Consider the following 20152-nt stretch of genomic DNA (forward strand, 5'->3'; position numbering starts at 1 on the left):
TAGCTGTGAGAAACTTTCCTCTGCTCTTAGCCCGCCTCTGAGAAATAGTTGGGTGACAGACAAGTCTAACAATTTAAAAGAATGTTCCTCTGTGTTCCAGCAGGATCTAGTTTTGTTTGGCATTGAAAACCTCTCATGGAGAATGCTTAAGCAGGAATCAATGACATCACTGGGCAGGAAACACTCTTGGAAGGAAGAGTTGCTATCAGAGCAATCTTACATGATAAAAGGCTCAAGTTCTTCACTAGCTGAATACATCACAGGTCATAGATTGTTTTGTGGACTGAAATGCAGATGTTGCAGAAACTAGATTTTATTTTTATCTTACAATTTCACTTGAGAGCCATGTTATTCACTTTTGATTTTGTGTCAGTAACCAAGGTGCCAGATTTTTCTCAGCAAATTTGGCTTCATGAGAAAGGACACCAAAATGCTTTAGTGTTTAACATCTTCAGTCTGTAACTCCCATCAAACCCAAATGAGGTTAAAATTGTGTGAACATACAGCTATATGGGAGCTTTGAGAAGAAAATCCTGGAAATCATCCCCACATTGAAACAACTTTAGCTTGTGCCTGACACAAAAAGTTGAGCTTCTGCTGTCTAATGCTGGACAGTTTGTTTTGATTCCAAGATGTGTGTTTGCTGGGAAGAACAGACTGAAGGGTGTTGCAAACTGAAGCAGTTTGGTCTAATTTCATTCAAACCTGAACTTGCTGACAAAATCTGCTTAGAAGATGTAAAGAATCAGGCAGTGATAATTTCAAATCCATGGAAATAAAGTGCAAGTGAGCTAGGTAAGAGGTGACTGAGGGATTTGGGAGTGGGAACTGATACCTTGTGGTCAGAGGGTGAGCCAGGGGAGGGACTGGAAAGGGGAATTGAGCTCTTTATCACTTGCAGATACAGCATATGCAGGCATTTTTGTTGCCACAGTAAATCATGTGTTCTGAAATCATGAAAGCTAGTGGTTGGTGAGTCTTTGTTAAGAGATTTTTTTTGCACAGAAGTGTTAGATAAGAAATCTTTAAAAATTTTTTTTGTGCCTGTCTTATATTTCCCATGCAGCTACATATGAAAATTTTATATTGGTAAACAGAAGGTAGAATGACTGAGTTTGCAAGCATCTAGATAAAAGAGGAAGAGAAAAAGTTTCATTTTGAAGCTGTGAGCTCTTTACAAAACACCCAAGCATGGATGGAAATGTTGAGGAGAAAGAGGCTTGAAAAGAAAAATAATACATGAGTTAGGGGTGTTTTTTTGGCTTTGAAGAAACTGTTTTCTCTAAAGAGCAAGGTGTCTTGTAGCAAGGTGTTTGGTGAATTTCCGGAAAGGATGTGGACTTTGAAGGCTTCAGAATGGTTTGTCACACATCTGCTGCCTTCAGCACCCCACATTCATGTTGCTTGAATTTCTTGTCTGACTGCATTTATAGGAGCAATGATAGCTGAAAATTCTGCCCCTTGTTAGTACAGAGGCATCAAATACTTGTGCTCTGTGAAGACGTTGACACTGTTTCAGAGTCTGGAAATCCAGTCAGGGTTGCTCCTTTTTCAATTTGGTGTGTTACAGCAAGTATTACACTGGTTTGTAGGTGAGTTTTTTCCTCATACAATTTTCAATAAAGTGATCAACATTATTTTTTTTTTCAGATTTTTTTCCTGTCCTTGCCTAAAAATGTCCAAGGTAAGAATAACATTTCTGTCTTCCAATGTAACAATGGGAAATACATTTTTTGTTTTTAAATACTAATCTTCAATGACAAATTGTGCAACTTGCATCTGTTTGATGATGAAGGTTACTTGAAATTTACTGTCTATGGAAGACACAATATTGAAAGATGAGTGATCTAAGACATAGATTAAAGTAGTTTCATGCAAATATAAATCTCTGTAGTTAACTAATGCTCTTGGAAGGATTTCATTTTAGTCAGAGTTGTATAAAAGCTCCCTGGTGCATCTTCATTGAAACTTCCTTTCTGCAACTTTGTTTTGAGCAGGCATCATTTAAGAAAATGGTGGTTTAGGTTTAATTTCTGCCTTTACTAATAGAATCAGTAATTTTCCAATAAAATATTATCATCATGCTGGGATTCATCTAATTCTTGGCTGCCAGCATTTGAAATGATGGGTAAAACACTCATGTTGGTTCATTGGAGAAAAATGAGTGATAAAGGGTGCTTGAGTAATGTGTTTGGAGAGGAAATTAAGAGATGTAAATATTTGTCTGCCATGTTTGTAGCAGTGAGCATTCTAAACACTATTGTGTAAATTCCCCTTCCCCACACTTGAAGAGAGCTCTCTGAAGAGCACCTCCAGCAGATGGCTTACACTTCACAGGTTGCTCAGGGTTTTCCTTTGAATGTGCTAAAAATGGATCAGGAATAGTCATCTTTTTATTGAAGTCCATAGAAAATGATTTTATTTTAACTGTGTGTGAGGAGTGTTCAAAAAGTGATTAGTGCCCACAATCCATATTTTGTCATTCTTTGACAAATAATCATTTGTGACTTTGTTTCTGTTTTACTTAAAGTGATCTTAGCTGGGTATGTGAACAACTGAAGCTTTGGTTTTTAAACTATAGGTCAATGTAGTTGTTCTGCACTTCTTTGTGAAACTGTTGAGTAGTAGGAACCTCTGAGTAGTTTCCTCTCTGTCACATAGCTTCAAACCTTTTGAGTTGAGTGAGGAAAGCAGTTACACAAACTGCTAAGTCTTGATTGGTTGCTTATTGTAGTCTTATTTTATTTTTTAAGTCTTATTTTAGTCTTATTTGATTTCTTTTTTAGCAACAGCCTGCTCAATTTACCAATCCAGAAACTCCTGGATATGTTGGATTTGCAAATCTTCCCAATCAGGTTCACCGAAAATCTGTGAAAAAGGGGTTTGAATTTACTCTGATGGTGGTTGGTAAGGAAGCATTTTATAGTTTTTCTCACAATTAGTACTTGCTCACAGGGAATTTGAAGTTAAAACAAACGTTTTTTGCACTATTTTAAGGCTTCAGCTTGCATCAGAAACTTTACTGTTGCATTTAGCTTTCTTTTACATTTTGTTGATTATTACAGCAGTTGTTTACCACATTAAAACCATGGTTGAATAAATTAATAAGTTTGTGGGGGAAGAAATTTTATTGTGCGCTCCAGCAATCATTCCTTCCTTCCTTCTCCTGTCTTACAGGATTCCAGCACTCCATTTAAAATGTAGTTTAAAACTGGTTTTGCATTTGAATACTGTCTTAGCTCACTTGTGTGTTTTGATTAAGAGACTTGTATTAAGGAGACCATTCTATTTAAAATGTTGTTTATTCTTCTTTAGTTCAAAACAATCTGAACTCTACTCTTTTCAACCTTTCCAAATACTCTTGTAAAAGAGTGAGAAAGACTGAGAATTGGACCAGTTAGTTTTGATGTGAGCTGTTACTTTTTACTTTGATCATGATTTTATGTTAGCAGTAGTAATCTAAAGTGTTATTCTATTTGATAATTCATTGGCAGTCTGTGTTGGTAAAAAATCTGATGTCTGCAGAAATACCTTGATCCTTTGAGAAATTGGTTGCTGTTCTTGAAAACTAAATAGACTCCCAAGTCAGGCTTGGGTATCTTCTCTGTCTCTCTATTTGTGAGCCATAACTTGTGAGTTTTGGTGTTTGAACTCTGTAATTCTTACTTTTAAACAGGCTTGCACAGAAAGTACCCTAATAGAATTAGGCTCTTCATTACCTGGCACCACAAGAAATAAATCTCATTTGTGTGCTAGATTTGCCTAAGAGAGATCACAGTGGGAATGAGCAGGAGAGGTGAGATAGTGCATGATAGGAGGTGTTTAACTTCTTAATGGTTTTGGATTTCAGTAGTTACAGGGAGAGTCTATCCTCAAACCTTTCATTAGTTTTGCCAAATGACAGCCCTAGCACTGCTTTTGTCCTACTTCTGTATTTTGTTCTTCAGTGTTATACAGAGTTTGCCCTTATCTTTGCCTTCCTAGAAATTTATTGTAGTTTCTTTATTGTATCTTTCATTGGATTTGATTTGGATGATACCATAAAGGATATCTCATAAAGTCTAAGAGTAAAACCAAACTATAAGTAGCTGCTTCAAATTATGCTGTCCACTGTAACTCTTCAGAATTTACTGTTCAGTGATCCTACAAGTGTGAACAGTTTTGAAAAAGAAAATATGTGCTTTCTCTAAACTTCTAGATCTCTTTGAATTCTAATTGCAAATTCTTCCATGTAAAACAGCTCTGGAAGAGAGCAATGTAAAATTATATAGACCAACAGTTGTTTCTTGTCTCTTGTAAAATAGAAATAGAGAGGAAATGATATGGTGTAAGAGTAGCAGAAAGAGAATTAATCCACCCATGTTGGAGTGAAGTGGAACTTTACTGTGGTTGCCTGCCAGTATTTTAAGGGATAAATGAAAACTAAGGGAAGAGGACTTGAAAAAAAAATAATTTCATTGAAAATTTGGAATGGTATTTTAAGAAACACTAGCAGAGGGAGGCAGCTGATGTAAGATAAAATAAACTGTGCTTTAAATTGTTGATTATTTCAACAGTTTGGAATGTGAATGCTTTCTCTTCAAATATGCATGGAGTTTAAGTATGTTCTCTTGTGGGCTGTGTCACAGTGCCTGCTTTGAACTATCATTTTTCATTAAGTTGACATCCTCCTTCATTTCTGAGCAGGATAACATTTTAAAAGCTGCTTGTGCTGACAGAATCCTAATCAATGATTTTGCTTTTTTACACAGCTTTTGGTTATGTTTTTTTCCCCTGCTATTGTTTACTGTGGTGTCTGAAAATATGAGCTGGAGTTTATAAGAATTTGGCTGCTTGGCTGTGTTGCTCCCAAAGAAATCCCAGTCACTTGTGTTTATTTTTATGTTCCTTCTCATTATTAAGCCATGACTTCATCTAAATAGTTATTTCATTAAAAGTCACTACTGTAGCCAATATAATCATTGACAGTGACCATGAAAACTGATTTGGTTTATGTGTAATATTTACCCTTACTGAGAAGTGGAATGTGGCACTGGATGAAATCATACTTTTCTGATTTTGCTGAAATGATTCCATGTGACTGTTGAGTTACTCTGGGTGTGTTTCACCTTCCCTGGTGCAGGCTGCACTGGCACAATCTGATTTTCAAAGCTGTATTCTGTAAGGCGTTTAAGACTGGCAGCTCCTACTCAAATCTTAATTTCAAAACAATTTCTGTCCTTTTTTCTGTTGCTCAGATGTTTTTGTCAGATTCATATTGCAGCGTTACTCAGAGATTCTGTGGCCCATCATTTTTTAAAATTTATTTTTTTTAAATTGAATCCTATCAACACCTTAAATAAAACTAAAGTTTTAGAAAAAGATCTCTTCAGCGAACTCAAGTACTGAGCATTTCAAGTTGCTACTCTTTTTTATGCTATAAACATTTGTTCTGATTAAAATCTTGATCTTTAATGAGTCTAAATTTTCCTCATGGCCATCAGTATCTCTAGAACAAAAATTATTTATGTTACAGTTTGGTAATTCCCAAGTTCATCAGTATAAAAAAATTGCTCAGTGGCCATATTCCTCTTGCTTTGAGTTCTTGTTTGCCATATTGGCATAAAACCCAGAAATAAATCCCACTTTATGTAGCCTGGCTGTACAAAAGTTCAGCAATGCAATTTTCATTGCTTAAATTGATGATAAAGCCTTGACAGGATATAGCTTCTCACTGGGTATGATATTTCACATTCTGGACTGATAACAGAAAAGCTTGTCTCAAGAAATCAGGAGACATGAACTGGGAAATCTTAAGTCTAAATGGGTCACAACTCCACTTGACTAGCAGCATTAATTACAGATCATCAGTGAAAGTTCTGGGAAAGTGAATTACTAAGACAAAATGTAAAAATTGTTTTTCAACCTTTTTGTGTAAACTTGGCTAATCCAATATTAGAATTTGTAAATTCTTACCTTGAAAGAAATATGAAAAAAATCTGTAGTCAGATAATACTGTCAGATACTCTTGAAATTATTTATGTAAATATTTTGAATATATCTTTATATTGAATCACAGGTGAATCTGGATTAGGAAAATCTACATTAATAAACAGCCTCTTCCTGACAGATCTCTACCCAGAAAGGATAATCCCAGGAGCTGCTGGTAAATACATCTTTGTTCAATGGGTTTTGGAATTGATTGCTTTTATCTTTGAGTTTTGGTAAAAGCCAGCAGTCATTTCTAGCTCCAGTAGTTTCTAATGCATTTCCTGACACTTGAGCTGTTTGATAAAACCCCATTTCCTCTGCACCCAGGATGTCTATCAGGTCCTTGTTATTTAGTCCTCGGGTGTATTTGTATTAACACCTAGAAATTTGATCCCTTCTTTTGCTTAAAACCAGTCTTTGTGTCATGGTAGGATAAACAATCGACTAAAACAATCAGGGAATTTATTTAGTTTTTAATCTGTTGCAATTGTAAACATATGAATTGTTTATACCTGATTGCACCCTAATTCATTTGCTTTAGATTGATATTTAGTGAATGAGAACTTCACTTCCTTTTCTTCTTCATTTCCTTGTCCTATTTTTGTGATGTTATTCAAGGTATGCAATAATCCAACAAAAGAGAATGTTGTAATAAAATAAAAGATGCAATTTTTCTCTTTTTGCTACCTGTTGAATGACTTGCTTTAATGATTTTATCATGTTAGCTGATGATACTTATAACTTCCAGCCTCAAGAAAAAAATCCATTGCATACAATTTTATATTGTTCTCCCATTACTGATAGTTTTGTCTCAGTCCCTTTTGCCTTAATTTCTACATTATTTTTAAGAAAAGTATGAAATGTGATACTTTTCTTAAAACCAATGTAGAAATCTCATACTCAGTCCTTTAGTAACACTGAAGGAATTTATGTACTGAGTCTTTTTGTTATCAGGCCTTAGAATGGAATCGATAGAATAATATTTATGCTGTTTTATCTGCCAGTTAATCTTTGGAGCTGATCTCAGAGTGCCATGGTCTCAGGCTGGATTGTGCAGGATGCAGTTTGTTGTCTTTCAGATAAGATTGAACGCACGGTGCAGATTGAAGCCTCCACAGTTGAAATTGAAGAGAGGGGCGTGAAGCTGCGGCTGACGGTCGTGGATACCCCGGGGTACGGGGATGCCATCAACTGCCGAGACTGGTATGTGCACACAGAGCATCTCTTGATCTGTCTATGGAGAATGACTTTGATTTCTTATCTCTCCTGAGGGGTGGGAGTGTGCTGTGTGTCTGTGAAATGCTGAATTTGAGGTGGGATTTTTTGTTTTCTATCCCCGGGATACGGGGATGCCATCAACTGCTGAGACTGGTATGTGCACACAGTGCATCTCTTCATCTATGGAGAATGACTTAGATTTCTTATCTCTCCTCGTGGGTGGAAGTGTGCTATGTGTCTGTGAAATGCTAAATTTGAGGTGGGATTTTTTGTTTTCTAATTTTGAAGAAGCTTAATTTTGGTGTTATGAATGAATTCCAATGTATGTGAAGAGGCATCAATAACTTTGACACAGCTTGAAATAAATTTTGTGGCAGTTTTTTTTTCTCTGTTAACTTCCATTTTGCTTGAAAGAGCTTTAGGTGAACAGTGATCTCGAGTCTCAATAATACTCTAGGAAAGTAAATCACCTACTCTTCAGTGCAAGCAAAAACTCATCCCTAGATCTTGTCCACATTCACTTGAGCATTCTCAGATTCTGTGCCTAACTTTTAAGTGCTTTTCATTGACTTAGATTTTGTTTGTTTATTTTCTTTTCTTTTTACAAATTTACATTATAGTAAATACTGAGAACTAATCTTGAGGTCAATAGCAATCAGTTTTCAGTGGTGATCCCACGTCTCTCAAACCCCTGAATCTCAAGGCAACCTCTGCCTTTCCCCATAATTTTGGAAATTAAATTTCCCAATAAAGTGAAATTCAGCTTCAAGACAACATGCCCTGTCCTGGTGAGCCCAAGGGCTGCTGCATCTCCTGTTTCATTTGTTCAAAAGCTTGTTGATGTTCAGGACCCCACTGGGTCACATGATAGAGAGGCCTTACAATCTGATTGTACTCTGGAAGATGCACTTGGGAAAGCCTGAGCTTCATTCCTGCTGGCCACTGGGGACAGAGCTGCTGTTTTATTGACCACATCCATTGGAGTCTGACAATGCCTATTTTGCCATTTTACTCCTAAAAACTGGATTTCCTGAGCAGGTCCCTTGATCTTACTTTGTTTTATGGCAAAACCAACCTTCAGGAAGATCTGGATTATCTTCTCCCCTTGCTCAAAAACTTCCTCTGCCGTGTTTCCCCACATGATGATGCCATCAATTTACTGCAAGTGTTCTGAAGCCTTACACTTCAGGAGTAACATCAGCCCTTCTGCTCTCTCTGAGGGCATGCCCACTGAAAGCTGGAGCTGCATTTATGCTTGAAGAATTTCCTGTGGTGGTTGTACTTCCTCTCAACTCCTGCACCCCTGCTGCTGAGGCATTGGTGGGTTTTCCATTCCACTTCCTCGTGTCTTTTCTGTGGTCATGCAGGTAAAACCACAGGTTACCACGTGGTATACATCCTGTCTCTTGAGGACGGGGGTGTTTGCTCCCAACAGCAGAGACTGGCCCATACTGGTGGAGTATGGAACACTTCCTCTCTAGTTTGCTAGAGTTTTTCAGATCTGTTCTTGATCTTGGACAGTCTTTCCGCAGCTGAGGTGCAGGTTGGTCAGGAAGAAAAAAATGATATTCATGTTGACAGAGTTGGGTCACCTGAAGCACTGTTGGCTCTCCTTCTTTCACTGACAACAATGCCAATGAGTTGACATACAGCAGTGGTGTGCTCTGTACAAACTTCTGCCACATGGATTGTGCACAGTGGACCTTATCTGGATTTAGAGGGAACTTATGGTTATTTGGACCCCTACAGATTGCCTCCAGCACAGCTAATTCTCTCAGGTACTGGATACCTTCCTCCATGGCCTTCCACCTGCCTGGTCACCTTTCCCTCATACTTGACAGAAGTCACCACCAGAGCTGAGAGTTTCTGTCCTCTTCCCAATCCCCTTGGCAATGCCCACATCCCAGGACAGGGATCCCAGTTGCTTGGCTTCCCTATGGTCTGGTTCCATGTGGTGGGTCCTGAGGTCCTGGTAGCAAAGCAGCCAGGTTGCCAGGGTCTCCCCCAAATGGCAGCTGAAATCTTTTCACCTATTTTGCAGCTCACTAGGGATAGGAATTGGGTGATTCTCTCTGGCCTTGTCTCTTCCTCCTGCTGTGAGGGCTCTGCTTCCTCTTCATCCTTCACTAAGCAAACTGATTTGGTCTTGGTGGTCTTGGATTTCTTCTTCTGTGTAGGGGCAGCTGTTTGTGGCACAGGTTGTGGCAGTGGTTCAGCTGCAGTTGGAATGGCCTTGGTGCTTGTTGCTCTGCTTTCCTCCTCCTTGCCTGAGGGTGCTCTCTAGTGATGAACAGTGTCCAGTAAATAAAAGCCAGGGCTCAGCACACTGCAATAAGTTGCTCCTCTCTGGAGTTGCCCCCTCCTGTAGATCTGGGCCAGAACCAGGACTCCAGTGGACAGAAAGTTGGATATGAGCAAGCAGTCCCTGAAAGCCATTAGTGTCCCAGGCTGCATCAAAAGCAGTGGGGCCAGCAGGTGGAGGGAGGGAGTTCTGCCCCACTCCTGTGAGACCTGCATCCAGCTCTGGGCTCTAACACATGGCAGACATGGACCAGTTGGAGCAGGTGCAGAGGAGGACAACAAAAATGATCCAAGGGCTAGAACAGCACTAAGGAGAGGCTGGGAGAGTCGGGGTTTCATCTGAAAAAGAGAGGATCCAGGGAAACCTTACTGAGGACTTGAAATATATCAAAAGGGCTCACAGGAAACATGGAAAGAGACTTAATACCAGGGCCTGTAGTAGCAGAGCAAGGGACAATGGTTTCAAACTGAGAGTAGATTTAGAAGAGACTTTTTTCCAGTGATGGAATTGAGGCCCCTGGCACAGGTCAGGTTGCCCAGAGAAGCTGTGGCTGCCTCATCCCTGAAAGTGTTCAAGGGAACCCTGGACTAATGGAAGGTGTCCCTGCCCATGAGAGTAGCTTGGAAATAGGTGATTTTTGAAGGTCCCTTCTAACACAAACCATTTATGATTTTAAATCAGTTTGCAACAAGAACCTTAAAATATCTTGAAAATGTGTGGTTAATGTTAATCAAGATACAAACACTAACCCAAGAGAAATTTGTTGTAGGACTGAGGTTGGGTTATGTATATTTTATCTTTATATACATATATCTGTAATATGCATAGTAGCTTGTTATTCTTTGTTATTTTAGAATTCCAGTAAAATGTTAAGTGTGCTCTTCTATTTTCCCTGTTCTATAGAATCAGTAAATGGATTTTTGTCCAGCAGAAGACTGTTCAGCAGCAGCTTAGTGGTTTAATATAACCTTTGAAAGAGTCCTAAACTTGTGGACCATTTGGTGGTTCCTCAAATCTGTGTTTGTTTTACAGCTTTAAGACCATAATCTCTTACATTGATGAGCAGTTTGAGAGATACCTGCATGATGAGAGTGGATTGAACAGAAGGCATATCATAGATAATCGAGTTCATTGCTGTTTCTATTTCATTTCACCATTTGGTCATGGGTAGGTGTTTCTCTGTCATTTTTTTACATTATTTTATTTTAGAGAGTTGTTTTATGCCTGGTGACTTTAATTTTCAGAATCACGTTGCCATTACTTAAGCAACTGCTATAACTGCTAACATTAATTAGCTGTGTTCTTTCTCTCTGTGTAAAGAGAGATATTTATGTTGGAGTGAAAATAAATTTGTAATTTAGAGTAAAAATAAATAAAAATTTTCCATATTTTAATTTTAGCCTTAAGCCTCTGGATGTTGAGTTTATGAAGGCCATACACAACAAAGTAAATATTGTACCAGTGATTGCAAAAGCTGATACACTTTCTCTGAAGGAGCGAGAGAGACTGAAGAAAAGGGTGAGTGTTTTTCTGGCTTGCAGAAATGTGTTGTGCTTTGGTTGTGCCATTGTGGTGGCTGAAGAGAGAGGCATTCTCATTAACCTTGCTCTGTCCTAGCTGAGGAAAACACAATCTCAGTGTAGCATCACTTAATATGTAGTTTGATATCCTGTAAATTATTTTATTATGTATTTTAATGAGAAATTGTCCTTAGAATGTTGTTTGCAAAATGGTAATCTAACTACATTTACAATTTGATTGAGTGAATTTTGAAACTTTGGAAAAATATTTAAATACACTTGCTGATGGTAATTGCTCTGTTACCTGTTTAATCAGTCCCAAAGCAGAGATAGTATCTGCATATAGAATGTACATATGTATATTTGATTTTTTTACCCAGTCAGAATTCTGGTGGTTAAAAAATGGGATTTTCAGAGATGTTTCTGCTTATGAGGTTGTTTTTCTTCCCTTATGTCACTCCTTCTAAAGCATTCCAGCTCTGTCTTCCAGAGGCAAGACCTCTTAACACATCCAGTCATGCAGGACTTGATGCTGTATTTGCTGGGAGGAGGTGGGATTCAACAAACCATCATGAGCTAATAACAGCTATGAAGTTTAGAAAGAAGTATTAGAATTCACTTGTCAAAGGCGTGCTCCAGTCTTAGCTCTTGCATTGAAAACTTGATGATTTTTGTCAGTTATTCTCAAAATCCTTATAGCTATCGTACCCAATCTGGAATAAAATGTTTAGAGTGCTACAATTCTGCAGAAGTAAAGATTATTCTTTTTTAAGAGCAAAATTTGGGGTCTATGATAGATGGGTTCCTGGTGCAGATACCATTACTGGCAATCATGAAGAAAAAAAGTATTTGTGGTGTCTGTATCTCAGTTTTTCAAATACTCCCACTCCTACCTCCCCCAAGTAGTAATTCAGAGGTAAGAGCAAGGAGGTTAAACTGTAGAAAGCAAGTATGACTTCTGAGTCAACTCCTTTATTATTACAAAAAAAATTACAAAGGTTTAACATAGCACAGTTTCCACAGAGGATGGTGGTTTTGTGAACACTTTTGTTTGTATGAATGTCTGTGGCCAGTAGTTGTTGAATATCATGAAGAAATATGGTATTTAAAACCAAATCCTTGCTGAGCAATTTGGATCAGTAAGATAAATCCAGACTTCTTAAGAGACCGTGTATTAAGTAATTTTATGTTAAGATTTAAAAGTACTGATTCTCCATGTACATTATATAGATTTCTTTTATTGCATATCTCAGATTCTGGATGAAATAGAAGAGCATGGTATCAAGATTTATCACCTGCCTGATGCTGAATCTGATGAAGATGAAGATTTTAAAGAGCAGACCAGACTCCTGAAGGTGTGACTGGTTTAATAGGTTATATACATGGATAGTATATTGTATTTTTTCAGACTGCTCAGATGGCTTTAGGACAGAACCTGGAGTGAGTCACCCAGGTTCACCCAGAAATGAGACGCCTGAAGTGCCTCTGCCCAGGCCTCCCTAGCTTGGAAGATGGTGGCAGCAGTTCCTTTTATTTATTTTACACCTTTAATTTAAAATAATTATGAACTTACTACCATAATATACAGTGCTGAGCAGAACAAGAGTTGTTCTTGGAGTTGTTTGTCCTGTTCATTATAAGTAACTTTTGCACTTTTGGCTTTCAGGCCAGCATTCCATTTTGTGTAGTGGGGTCCAATCAACTCATTGAAGCAAAAGGTAAAAAAGTCAGAGGTCGGCTCTACCCATGGGGTGTAGTTGAAGTGGAGAATCCAGAGCATAATGACTTCCTGAAGCTGAGGACCATGTTAATGTAAGTTAGAACATCCCAGTTAAATGGTAGTTTAGAAAACAATCACCAAGATAATCAAGCACTGCAGTGGGGGTTTGCAGCAGTTGTGTAATCCCTGGACATAATCAGAATCTGTGTGGAGAAGGCCATGAGCAGCCTTGACCTAGCTGAGCTAGCCCTAGTCAGGGGTTGGACCACACAGGACCCACAGGTTCTCTCTGATCTGAATTACTCAGTGATTCTGTGAAAATGATTTGTCTGCTTCTTTAGTCCAATGTAGTGTATTGCTACTGAGATCTCCTGGAACATAGAGCAGGTTGTGCTGATTTCAATATCAGTAGATACACTTGCAAAGAAGCAGACCTGAAAAGCCCCCTGGTTGTTTTTTTTCCTGGTCTTTGCTGCTCTTTTTTGCCTGCTCAGATTAGTCAAAGGCCTCGCCCAGGAGTACAGCTTCTGTCAAGGCAGTCTCAGGGCTGAGGTGACCTCTCTGTGCCCTTTATTGCACCAATTTAACTGAAATTAGTTTTAAATTAGTATGCTAAGTGGGTGTGCATGCTGAGCACATTGATCCAAGACATTGCTGAATGCGAGAGTTGCTTAAGCAAACTGATGTGACACAAGGATGTTTTATCTTTTAATTACTTTCCTTTCTTCAGCACCCACATGCAAGACCTTCAGGAGGTGACCCAGGATCTTCACTATGAGAACTTCCGCTCTGAGAGGCTCAAACGGGGCAGCAGGTTGTCATCCCATGGTTACATGTTGCTTTCTCCTCTTCTGAATTTGTATTTTGCTCTCTCTGTGCCTCACCTACCGTTGCATTGCTAGGATTTGATAAACCAAGGGCAGCTCTGTAACTCCAGTCAACATCAAGTTCTATTCAGCAGCTTACAAAGAGCGTAACAAATAATATTTGGTAAATCTGAGTGATGGTTGTGGAGTTAGAGAATTGTGGGAATAGATCTGTGCTTTGTTCTGAGGCTTAAATATAGTTGGGTTGGAATGTTGAAGGTACCACTAGGACAGATGTCTATGATACATATCTTTAAAAAATCTGCAAATTAGATCAGAGTTGATATCTTAAAAAGAGAGTGTTTTTTTTTTTTTTTTTTAGAATTAACGACCAGAATATTTGGATGGGGCCTTTCAAAAGAGATGATGAAACTTTTTTGCAATGCTTTATTAAACATGACATACATAAATGGTAGCAGTCTGGTAATGACTGTTAGCCCTGTTTTGAGCTGGGTTGGATAGGGCACAGCTTTCCTGGAAAGAGAAGTGGCCAAAACTCCCCATTTTTAAATACTATAACAGGGTCTGTAAAGATGAGTTGGGGAGTTCTTGAGGGATACTGCATGTTTCCTGGTTTAGGTGTTTTAGGTGTTTCAGCTGCATCTCTTCTTACAGCCACTAGAGGGTTCCAAATTGCACATTTTGGGGTTTTTGGGGCATTTTGCAAAAGTTTCCCCTTCAAGCTGTTAACAGACATTTTGTAACATGTCTGGTCAGTTTTCAGCAAAAGGAGTTTTCCTTTTAGAGTTTTCTGCCTGTAGCATTGACCTACAGGCAAGATAAAATGCTCTTCTCTCCTGATTTTAAATCCTGTTTTCTGGAATTCAAGGTAAAAGTCCCCAAACTTCCCAAGTTCTGGCACCTCTTATCCAACAGGTGTGTACAAAGGCCTTAGAGATAATGTGACCTAAGGTCATCCAATTTTTAGAAGATTTCAAGTTGTTGCTAAGTTGGGTATGTGAAACTAAAACATGTTTTTGTGTATTTTCTAGTTAGGTGTCCCATTTGCTTTCATATTTCTGCAATGGTGCTAGAACATAGTTAGATTTACTGTAAGTGAGGGTAGATTTCATGTGAATTTATTTCAAGCTGGCACTTCTGCTACCAGCAGTGCTTGACAATAGGTATTTGTTGACTGTACTCACTAGTGATCTCAGAGGTTTTGGAGTACAGCAGATTTTTTTACAATGTATTTATTTACAGTTGTTTATTTTTATTTACACAGGATTTTTTTACAAAGTATTTCTCTGTTAACTTTTTAACAAACACCAATTTGTTTGCTTTGCATGTTTGATGGCACTTGCTTGATTAGCTCCATTAGTAGATCTTCCCTGTTGTGACATGGAGAAGGAGAAAGCTATTAGCAAAGTGGTGGGAAATCTTGAATAAAGCCAGGTGGGAGCAGTCACTTCAGGAAACGGCCTCAGGTTGCACCAGGGAGGTTTAGATTGATATTAGGAGAAACTTCTTCACAGAAAGGGTGTTTGGGCACTGGCACCAGGGCAGTGGTGGAGCTGCCATCCCTGGAAGTGTTCAAACTGTTTGTGGCACTGGAGTGTGGAGTTTGTGAGGTCTCCAGGACGAGGTGAGAGATGAAGAATCTGACTCCATGTTCTCTTTAATATGATATGATATTATATCCTATTAAAGAATTTTATACTAAAACTATACTAAAGAAAGAGAAGGATACAAACAAAAGGTTTAACAAGAATGAGAATGAAAAGTTTGTGATTGACTCTTCAGAGTCCAACACAGCTGATGGTGATTGGTCATTAAGTAAAAACAATTTACAGGAAACCAATCAAACCTGCACCTGTTGGTAAACAATCTCCAGCCACATTCCAAAGCAGCAAACACAGGAGAAGCAATCAGATAATTATTGTTTTCATTCTTTTTTTGAGGCTTCTCAGCTTCCCAGGAGAAGAAATCCTGGCAAAGGGATTTTTCAGAAAATACAGCAGTAACACTGGGGGACATGGTTTAATGGTGAACACAGTGATGTGTTAATGCTTGGACTCAGCAATCTTTGGTTTTTCCAACCTTAATGATTTCATGTTTCTAACAATATTAATATTATTTTAGGAAAATAGAAGATGAAGAAGTGAATAAAGACCAGATTCTGCTTGAGAAGGAAGCAGAAGTAAGATGATAGAGCTTTATTTTCTTTTAATGGGGGATTTTTTGGTTTTTTGTTGCTACTTTAGAGCAAACATTTATATGATCTTGGTAATTCATAAAGGAAAACCAGTTATATGCCTATATAAGGTTATTTAAGGTTCACTAAGAAAACAGAATGAGAAGAGGTGAGAGAAGACTCAGGAGAGGGATTTTTTGGAACAAGTGGAATCTGGTAAAACATGATTGCATATTACTGATCAGCAATAGATGTAACACTGTGTGGGCAGGGAGAACCATCCTCATGGGAATAAGGGTTCTACAGTTAACAACTGCAGATTGGGACAAAGTTCAGCTCTGCAGCAAAAGAGAGAATGATGGTAGAAATGGTCAGAAATAAAAAATTAAACTGAAATTCTCATTCTGCCACTGTGACAAATTCATAATGCATAGATCTAATGCTGCTTTTCCTGTTCCTCTAACCTATAAAGGTTATAGATAGGCAAGACTAGAAAAAGTGCAATGAAAAGCAAATGTGGGCAGAGAGGCTGAAGTGCAGACGTGGAGCAGGTCCTTTGCTAGGGTGGATGAGATTAATAGCCTGGTTGAGAAGGAGATGACAGAAGGGAAAGGGTCTGACATGATCACAGATGGCAGGATGAATGGGAATCTGCTACACAAGCAAGAGGTCATGGTTAATGGGATTCATAGATGGTTGATTTTAATTTAAAAAGCTACTTCTAACATACTCTGTTAGTCTCAAATGCAATACTCTAAAACTGAGCTTCAACCAAGTTTAGTCATGCTTGTGTCTCACTGGATGGTTTGCCTGTAATACTTTCTTCCACCCAGTCATCTCTAGCAAGGCAGCTGGGGAATAATCCTGACAATTGTTTTTTTGGATGACACATACAGGAGTAGTTTGGAGGAACATAACCAGGCTGCTTTGGTTTTTTTTTCCATTTACACTTTTTACTAAGTGTAAATGCTTGTTCAGTACTTCAGAACCATAATTTTTATACGTGTAATGTTAGAGATTTCCACTTATGGATGCTTAAAAATCCCATCCCACAGTAGAATAATAAACCCTATTTATTTCAGTCAGTAAATGCCAGCCTCTTCAGTGATGAAGAGCATTAAAAGAAGAAGCCATAACCTGAATACATTACCTGTCAGATAAAGAAAATGCAGATATGTGATCCCTCTTTAATAAAAATAAGAATTAGAGTGGTGACAGTGAAGAATTATATTCTGTGTGCTTTTCCAGCTCCGTCGCATGCAGGAGATGATTGCAAGAATGCAGGCACAGATGCAGATGCAGATGCAAAGTGGAGAAGGTGACAGCAGTGCAGTTCATGGGCACCATGTGTAAAGTCTTGGGTAAGATGCTCAAATAGCCACTTAAAGGCTTCTCCTTTAGCTGCTCTCTAATGTGCTTGGTATTAAGAAGTTTTGGAAAAATGTTAACAAGATGGGTTTCCATAGGTTTCAGTCTGAATTTTAATTTATAAGGATTAACTGCTGTTTGCAAAGTTAGATGGCTTGGAGTCAAACTAAACAGTGTGGTGGTGTGTGTGTATACATATGAAAATTTCCCAGAAAGTCAATACAATATATCCTGGTAAGAATTATGGAAGAAGTCTTTGAAATAGTTTAACCGGGTTTCTTAATCTCATGATGAAGTCATTGTTTACTTGTGACTTATAAAATGTGTGCAGTTCTTTCAGGTTTCTTAATGTGAGAAGACTGCTGATCTGAAATGGTATTTTCCTGTCTTGTTTTTAGATGATTTTACCCCCTGACTCACAGGAGACCTCCTGGAGCTGGATTGCAGTAGTGGAGGACAAAAGGATGCCTCTTGCTTCCATGTGATCTGGAGCTTGCTGTGGAGTTTAATGTGGAACTGTTTTGTGGTAACATCTTGTGAGATGTATTTCATAACATGTAGTCAGTTGGTATTTTTATATATTATACACATTTAACTTTTATTTTCTTTAGTCCTTCTTTTCTTGAGGTTATTTTAAATTTCCTATTAGGGATACAAAATAGTCATTGAAAGTTTTCTAGCCTGATAAGCAGTAGATAATAATATTTTTTTAGTATACCTTATTAGCTCCCTGCTTTTAACTTTGTATTCCATTTAGAAATTAACAGCTGTCAGTGATACCTTGTTCAGTGCCAGTCACCTCACTAAGGCTGCACCCCTGCAAGGTTAATTTTATAAATATTGCAGTGTTTACATGTGTGTGGGAGACCAGCAGCCCTTTGTCTCTGCTCACAGCAGAGGATTTCCTTGGCCTCTGCAAAATATCAAATGAAAATTCAAGCATGCCTTGTGTCTTAGCAAAAGAAAGAAGAGGAGATGCCTCTGTGAGAGGCACACTGTATCTTACATGACAGGCATTATTTCTTTTAGATTTAACCTTGAGGGTTATTGGTTTCCTAAAATCTCTTACTCTATTGCAGCTAATTTTGAATAGCTTCTTGTAGGCCATCACAAATCACTCCTGCTATTTTCTGGCGTTATTGTAGCCAAATAAACTTGAATAAGGCAGATTTTATTGTTCAGTGAGGTAAACTCCAAAGAGTAGTTTTCTATGCATGGGTGTTTCCTGTATCCAAAGGATAAGAAATTCTATAATTCCTAATAAGTATTTTCATACTGTTTTTAGGGCATTGAAAACTGTTACATGTAGTAAAAATATATATTAGCACACTTCTCTTTTTAAAAGTGACCTGTTCCTGACAGGATCATTGCAAACTGTATTTTAAGTTCTTGCTCCAGGATGGAGTCAGCAGTATTACTTCAGGAGAGATTCCGTTTTCTTTTATTAGGCCAAGGTCCCTTTTTTAATCCTGGTAGCAAAGGAGACTGTTTTTAGCTTGGCTGGGCTTGTGCTGCAGATCATTCCTTGTGTTGTGTTTGCAGCAAATAATAAATAATCAACACAAGTGCCCAGGTGGTGGCTGACAGGGCAAGCAGTGACACACCCTGGGTTGTTTGCTGCTCCTGATAAAGCCAGCAATCAGATTTCTTCATCTGATCTATCACAAAACATCCTTATCTGAGCAGCTAATAAACAAATAGATAGAATTGCGACTTCTTTTGGCTCTTTGAGCTCAGGTGCAGCTGTGACTTTTGTAATTTTGTTAATGTTCCTGTGAAAAAAATAATAGAATTTCTACAGCTAATGTGTAATTCCAGTGGTGCTTCAGTGGCTAGATTAAGTATAAATATCAATTGAAATTTTTGCCTGCCTGAAACTGCTGTTTTATGTTTGAATCTTTGTAAAAATGTGAAGTAAAATCCTGCATTGTAGCTGGGGATCTCCAGCTCTCTCTTCCAAACAAAGTTTGACACGACTCATTTTCCTTTACCTTGACAAAAGTAAGAAAATGAGAACCTTTTTGTATGCACAGAAGAGTTAAATCCCATTTTGTCAAATCTATACATAAAACTTGAATGGAAAAACATTTTGATAAATTCTTGATTTGCTTTTTTAAAAGAAGGTGTAGGACCAAAGTAATGTAGCAGCACTGTCAGAGAACACTCCACAACACCTTATTTATTTCTATTACCATGAGCCTGTACTTGAAGAAAAGCTGTGAATTGTAAAATGTCTGCACAGGGGCCTGGTTGTACTTGTCACTCTCACTGTGTATTTTGGGTTGATAGGATTTTTTTCCTCTATTTTTAACATGGGAACAAGAGCACATTGTCCATTCGTTTAGTGCTGTTTGGTCACACCATCTGTGAAATGATTTCTTTGGAATATTTACATCTCTATTAAAATATTTGTTCAGGATAAAGCATTTCATGTTATTATTAAGCAAAAAAAAAAGTAATTGATCTAAAAATTCAACAGGAGAACTATTTTTTGTATGTTGTTTTGGCATTTAATGGGAAAAACCAAGTTTACAGCACTAGCCATTTTAGGTGATTAATTACTGCTTCTTCCCAAGTCTTTGGGACAGTTGTTCTTAGTGTGCCTGATGTCTCTGAAGGTCTAGTTCCCCTTCACTTTTCTTGGGATAGTCTTGAAATGGATGGTTTTGTGCTAAGGTATGGAAAGCAAGACTACTTTTCTCAGAAAAGCTGCTGGTAAAAGAAAGATATGAGTAGCAGAAAGGCTTGGGGACAAAAGGCAAATTCTGTTTAGTGGCTTGCTGAACTGGCCACAGTTCTTTTTCTTTTACTGTGTTGTGATGGTTTTTATATTGGGAGTAAAAATACTTTGGAATTTGCAGAGCTTTATAGTTGATAGCAAAAATTACTAGTTCTTGGTACAAAACCCCGTTACAATCTATGTACTACAATTAGCTAAAACTGTAATAAAAAATGCTAAAAAGCTGTTTTGTGTTTATTTTGATTCTTTATTATGCTCAATATTAATTTGTGGTGATATGTTTGAAATATTTTCCTCTTCCAGCCAGGACAGGG

At 38.0% G+C, this 20152-nt stretch overlaps 1 protein-coding gene across 1 annotated transcript; it reads left to right on the plus strand.

Annotated features, from left to right (window-relative positions):
• The first annotated feature begins 153 nt into the window (after positions 1-153).
• Positions 154-19954, plus strand: SEPTIN2 (septin 2). The gene is made up of 13 exons (XM_084212073.1): positions 154-263; positions 1651-1684; positions 2787-2907; positions 6059-6145; positions 7050-7173; positions 10523-10657; positions 10891-11008; positions 12264-12365; positions 12677-12822; positions 13461-13544; positions 15679-15736; positions 16979-17091; positions 17497-19954. The coding sequence occupies exons 2-12, from the start codon at positions 1676-1678 to the stop codon at positions 17081-17083; spliced, it is 1089 nt and encodes a 362-aa protein (XP_084068199.1). The 5' UTR covers positions 154-263; positions 1651-1675; the 3' UTR covers positions 17084-17091; positions 17497-19954.
• Positions 19955-20152: the final 198 nt, after the last annotated feature.

Source organism: Fringilla coelebs, assembly GCF_963513975.1.
Source record: "Fringilla coelebs genome assembly, chromosome: 10".
Classification (NCBI taxonomy): Eukaryota; Metazoa; Chordata; class Aves; order Passeriformes; family Fringillidae; genus Fringilla; species Fringilla coelebs.

Excerpts from the sequence above, each read along its gene's own strand:
- SEPTIN2 (XM_084212073.1), top strand. Across the intron at positions 6,146-7,049 it reads GATAATCCCAGGAGCTGCTG|ATAAGATTGAACGCACGGTG; the intron begins GTAAATACATCT and ends GTTGTCTTTCAG. Across the intron at positions 12,823-13,460 it reads AAGCTGAGGACCATGTTAAT|CACCCACATGCAAGACCTTC; the intron begins GTAAGTTAGAAC and ends TCCTTTCTTCAG.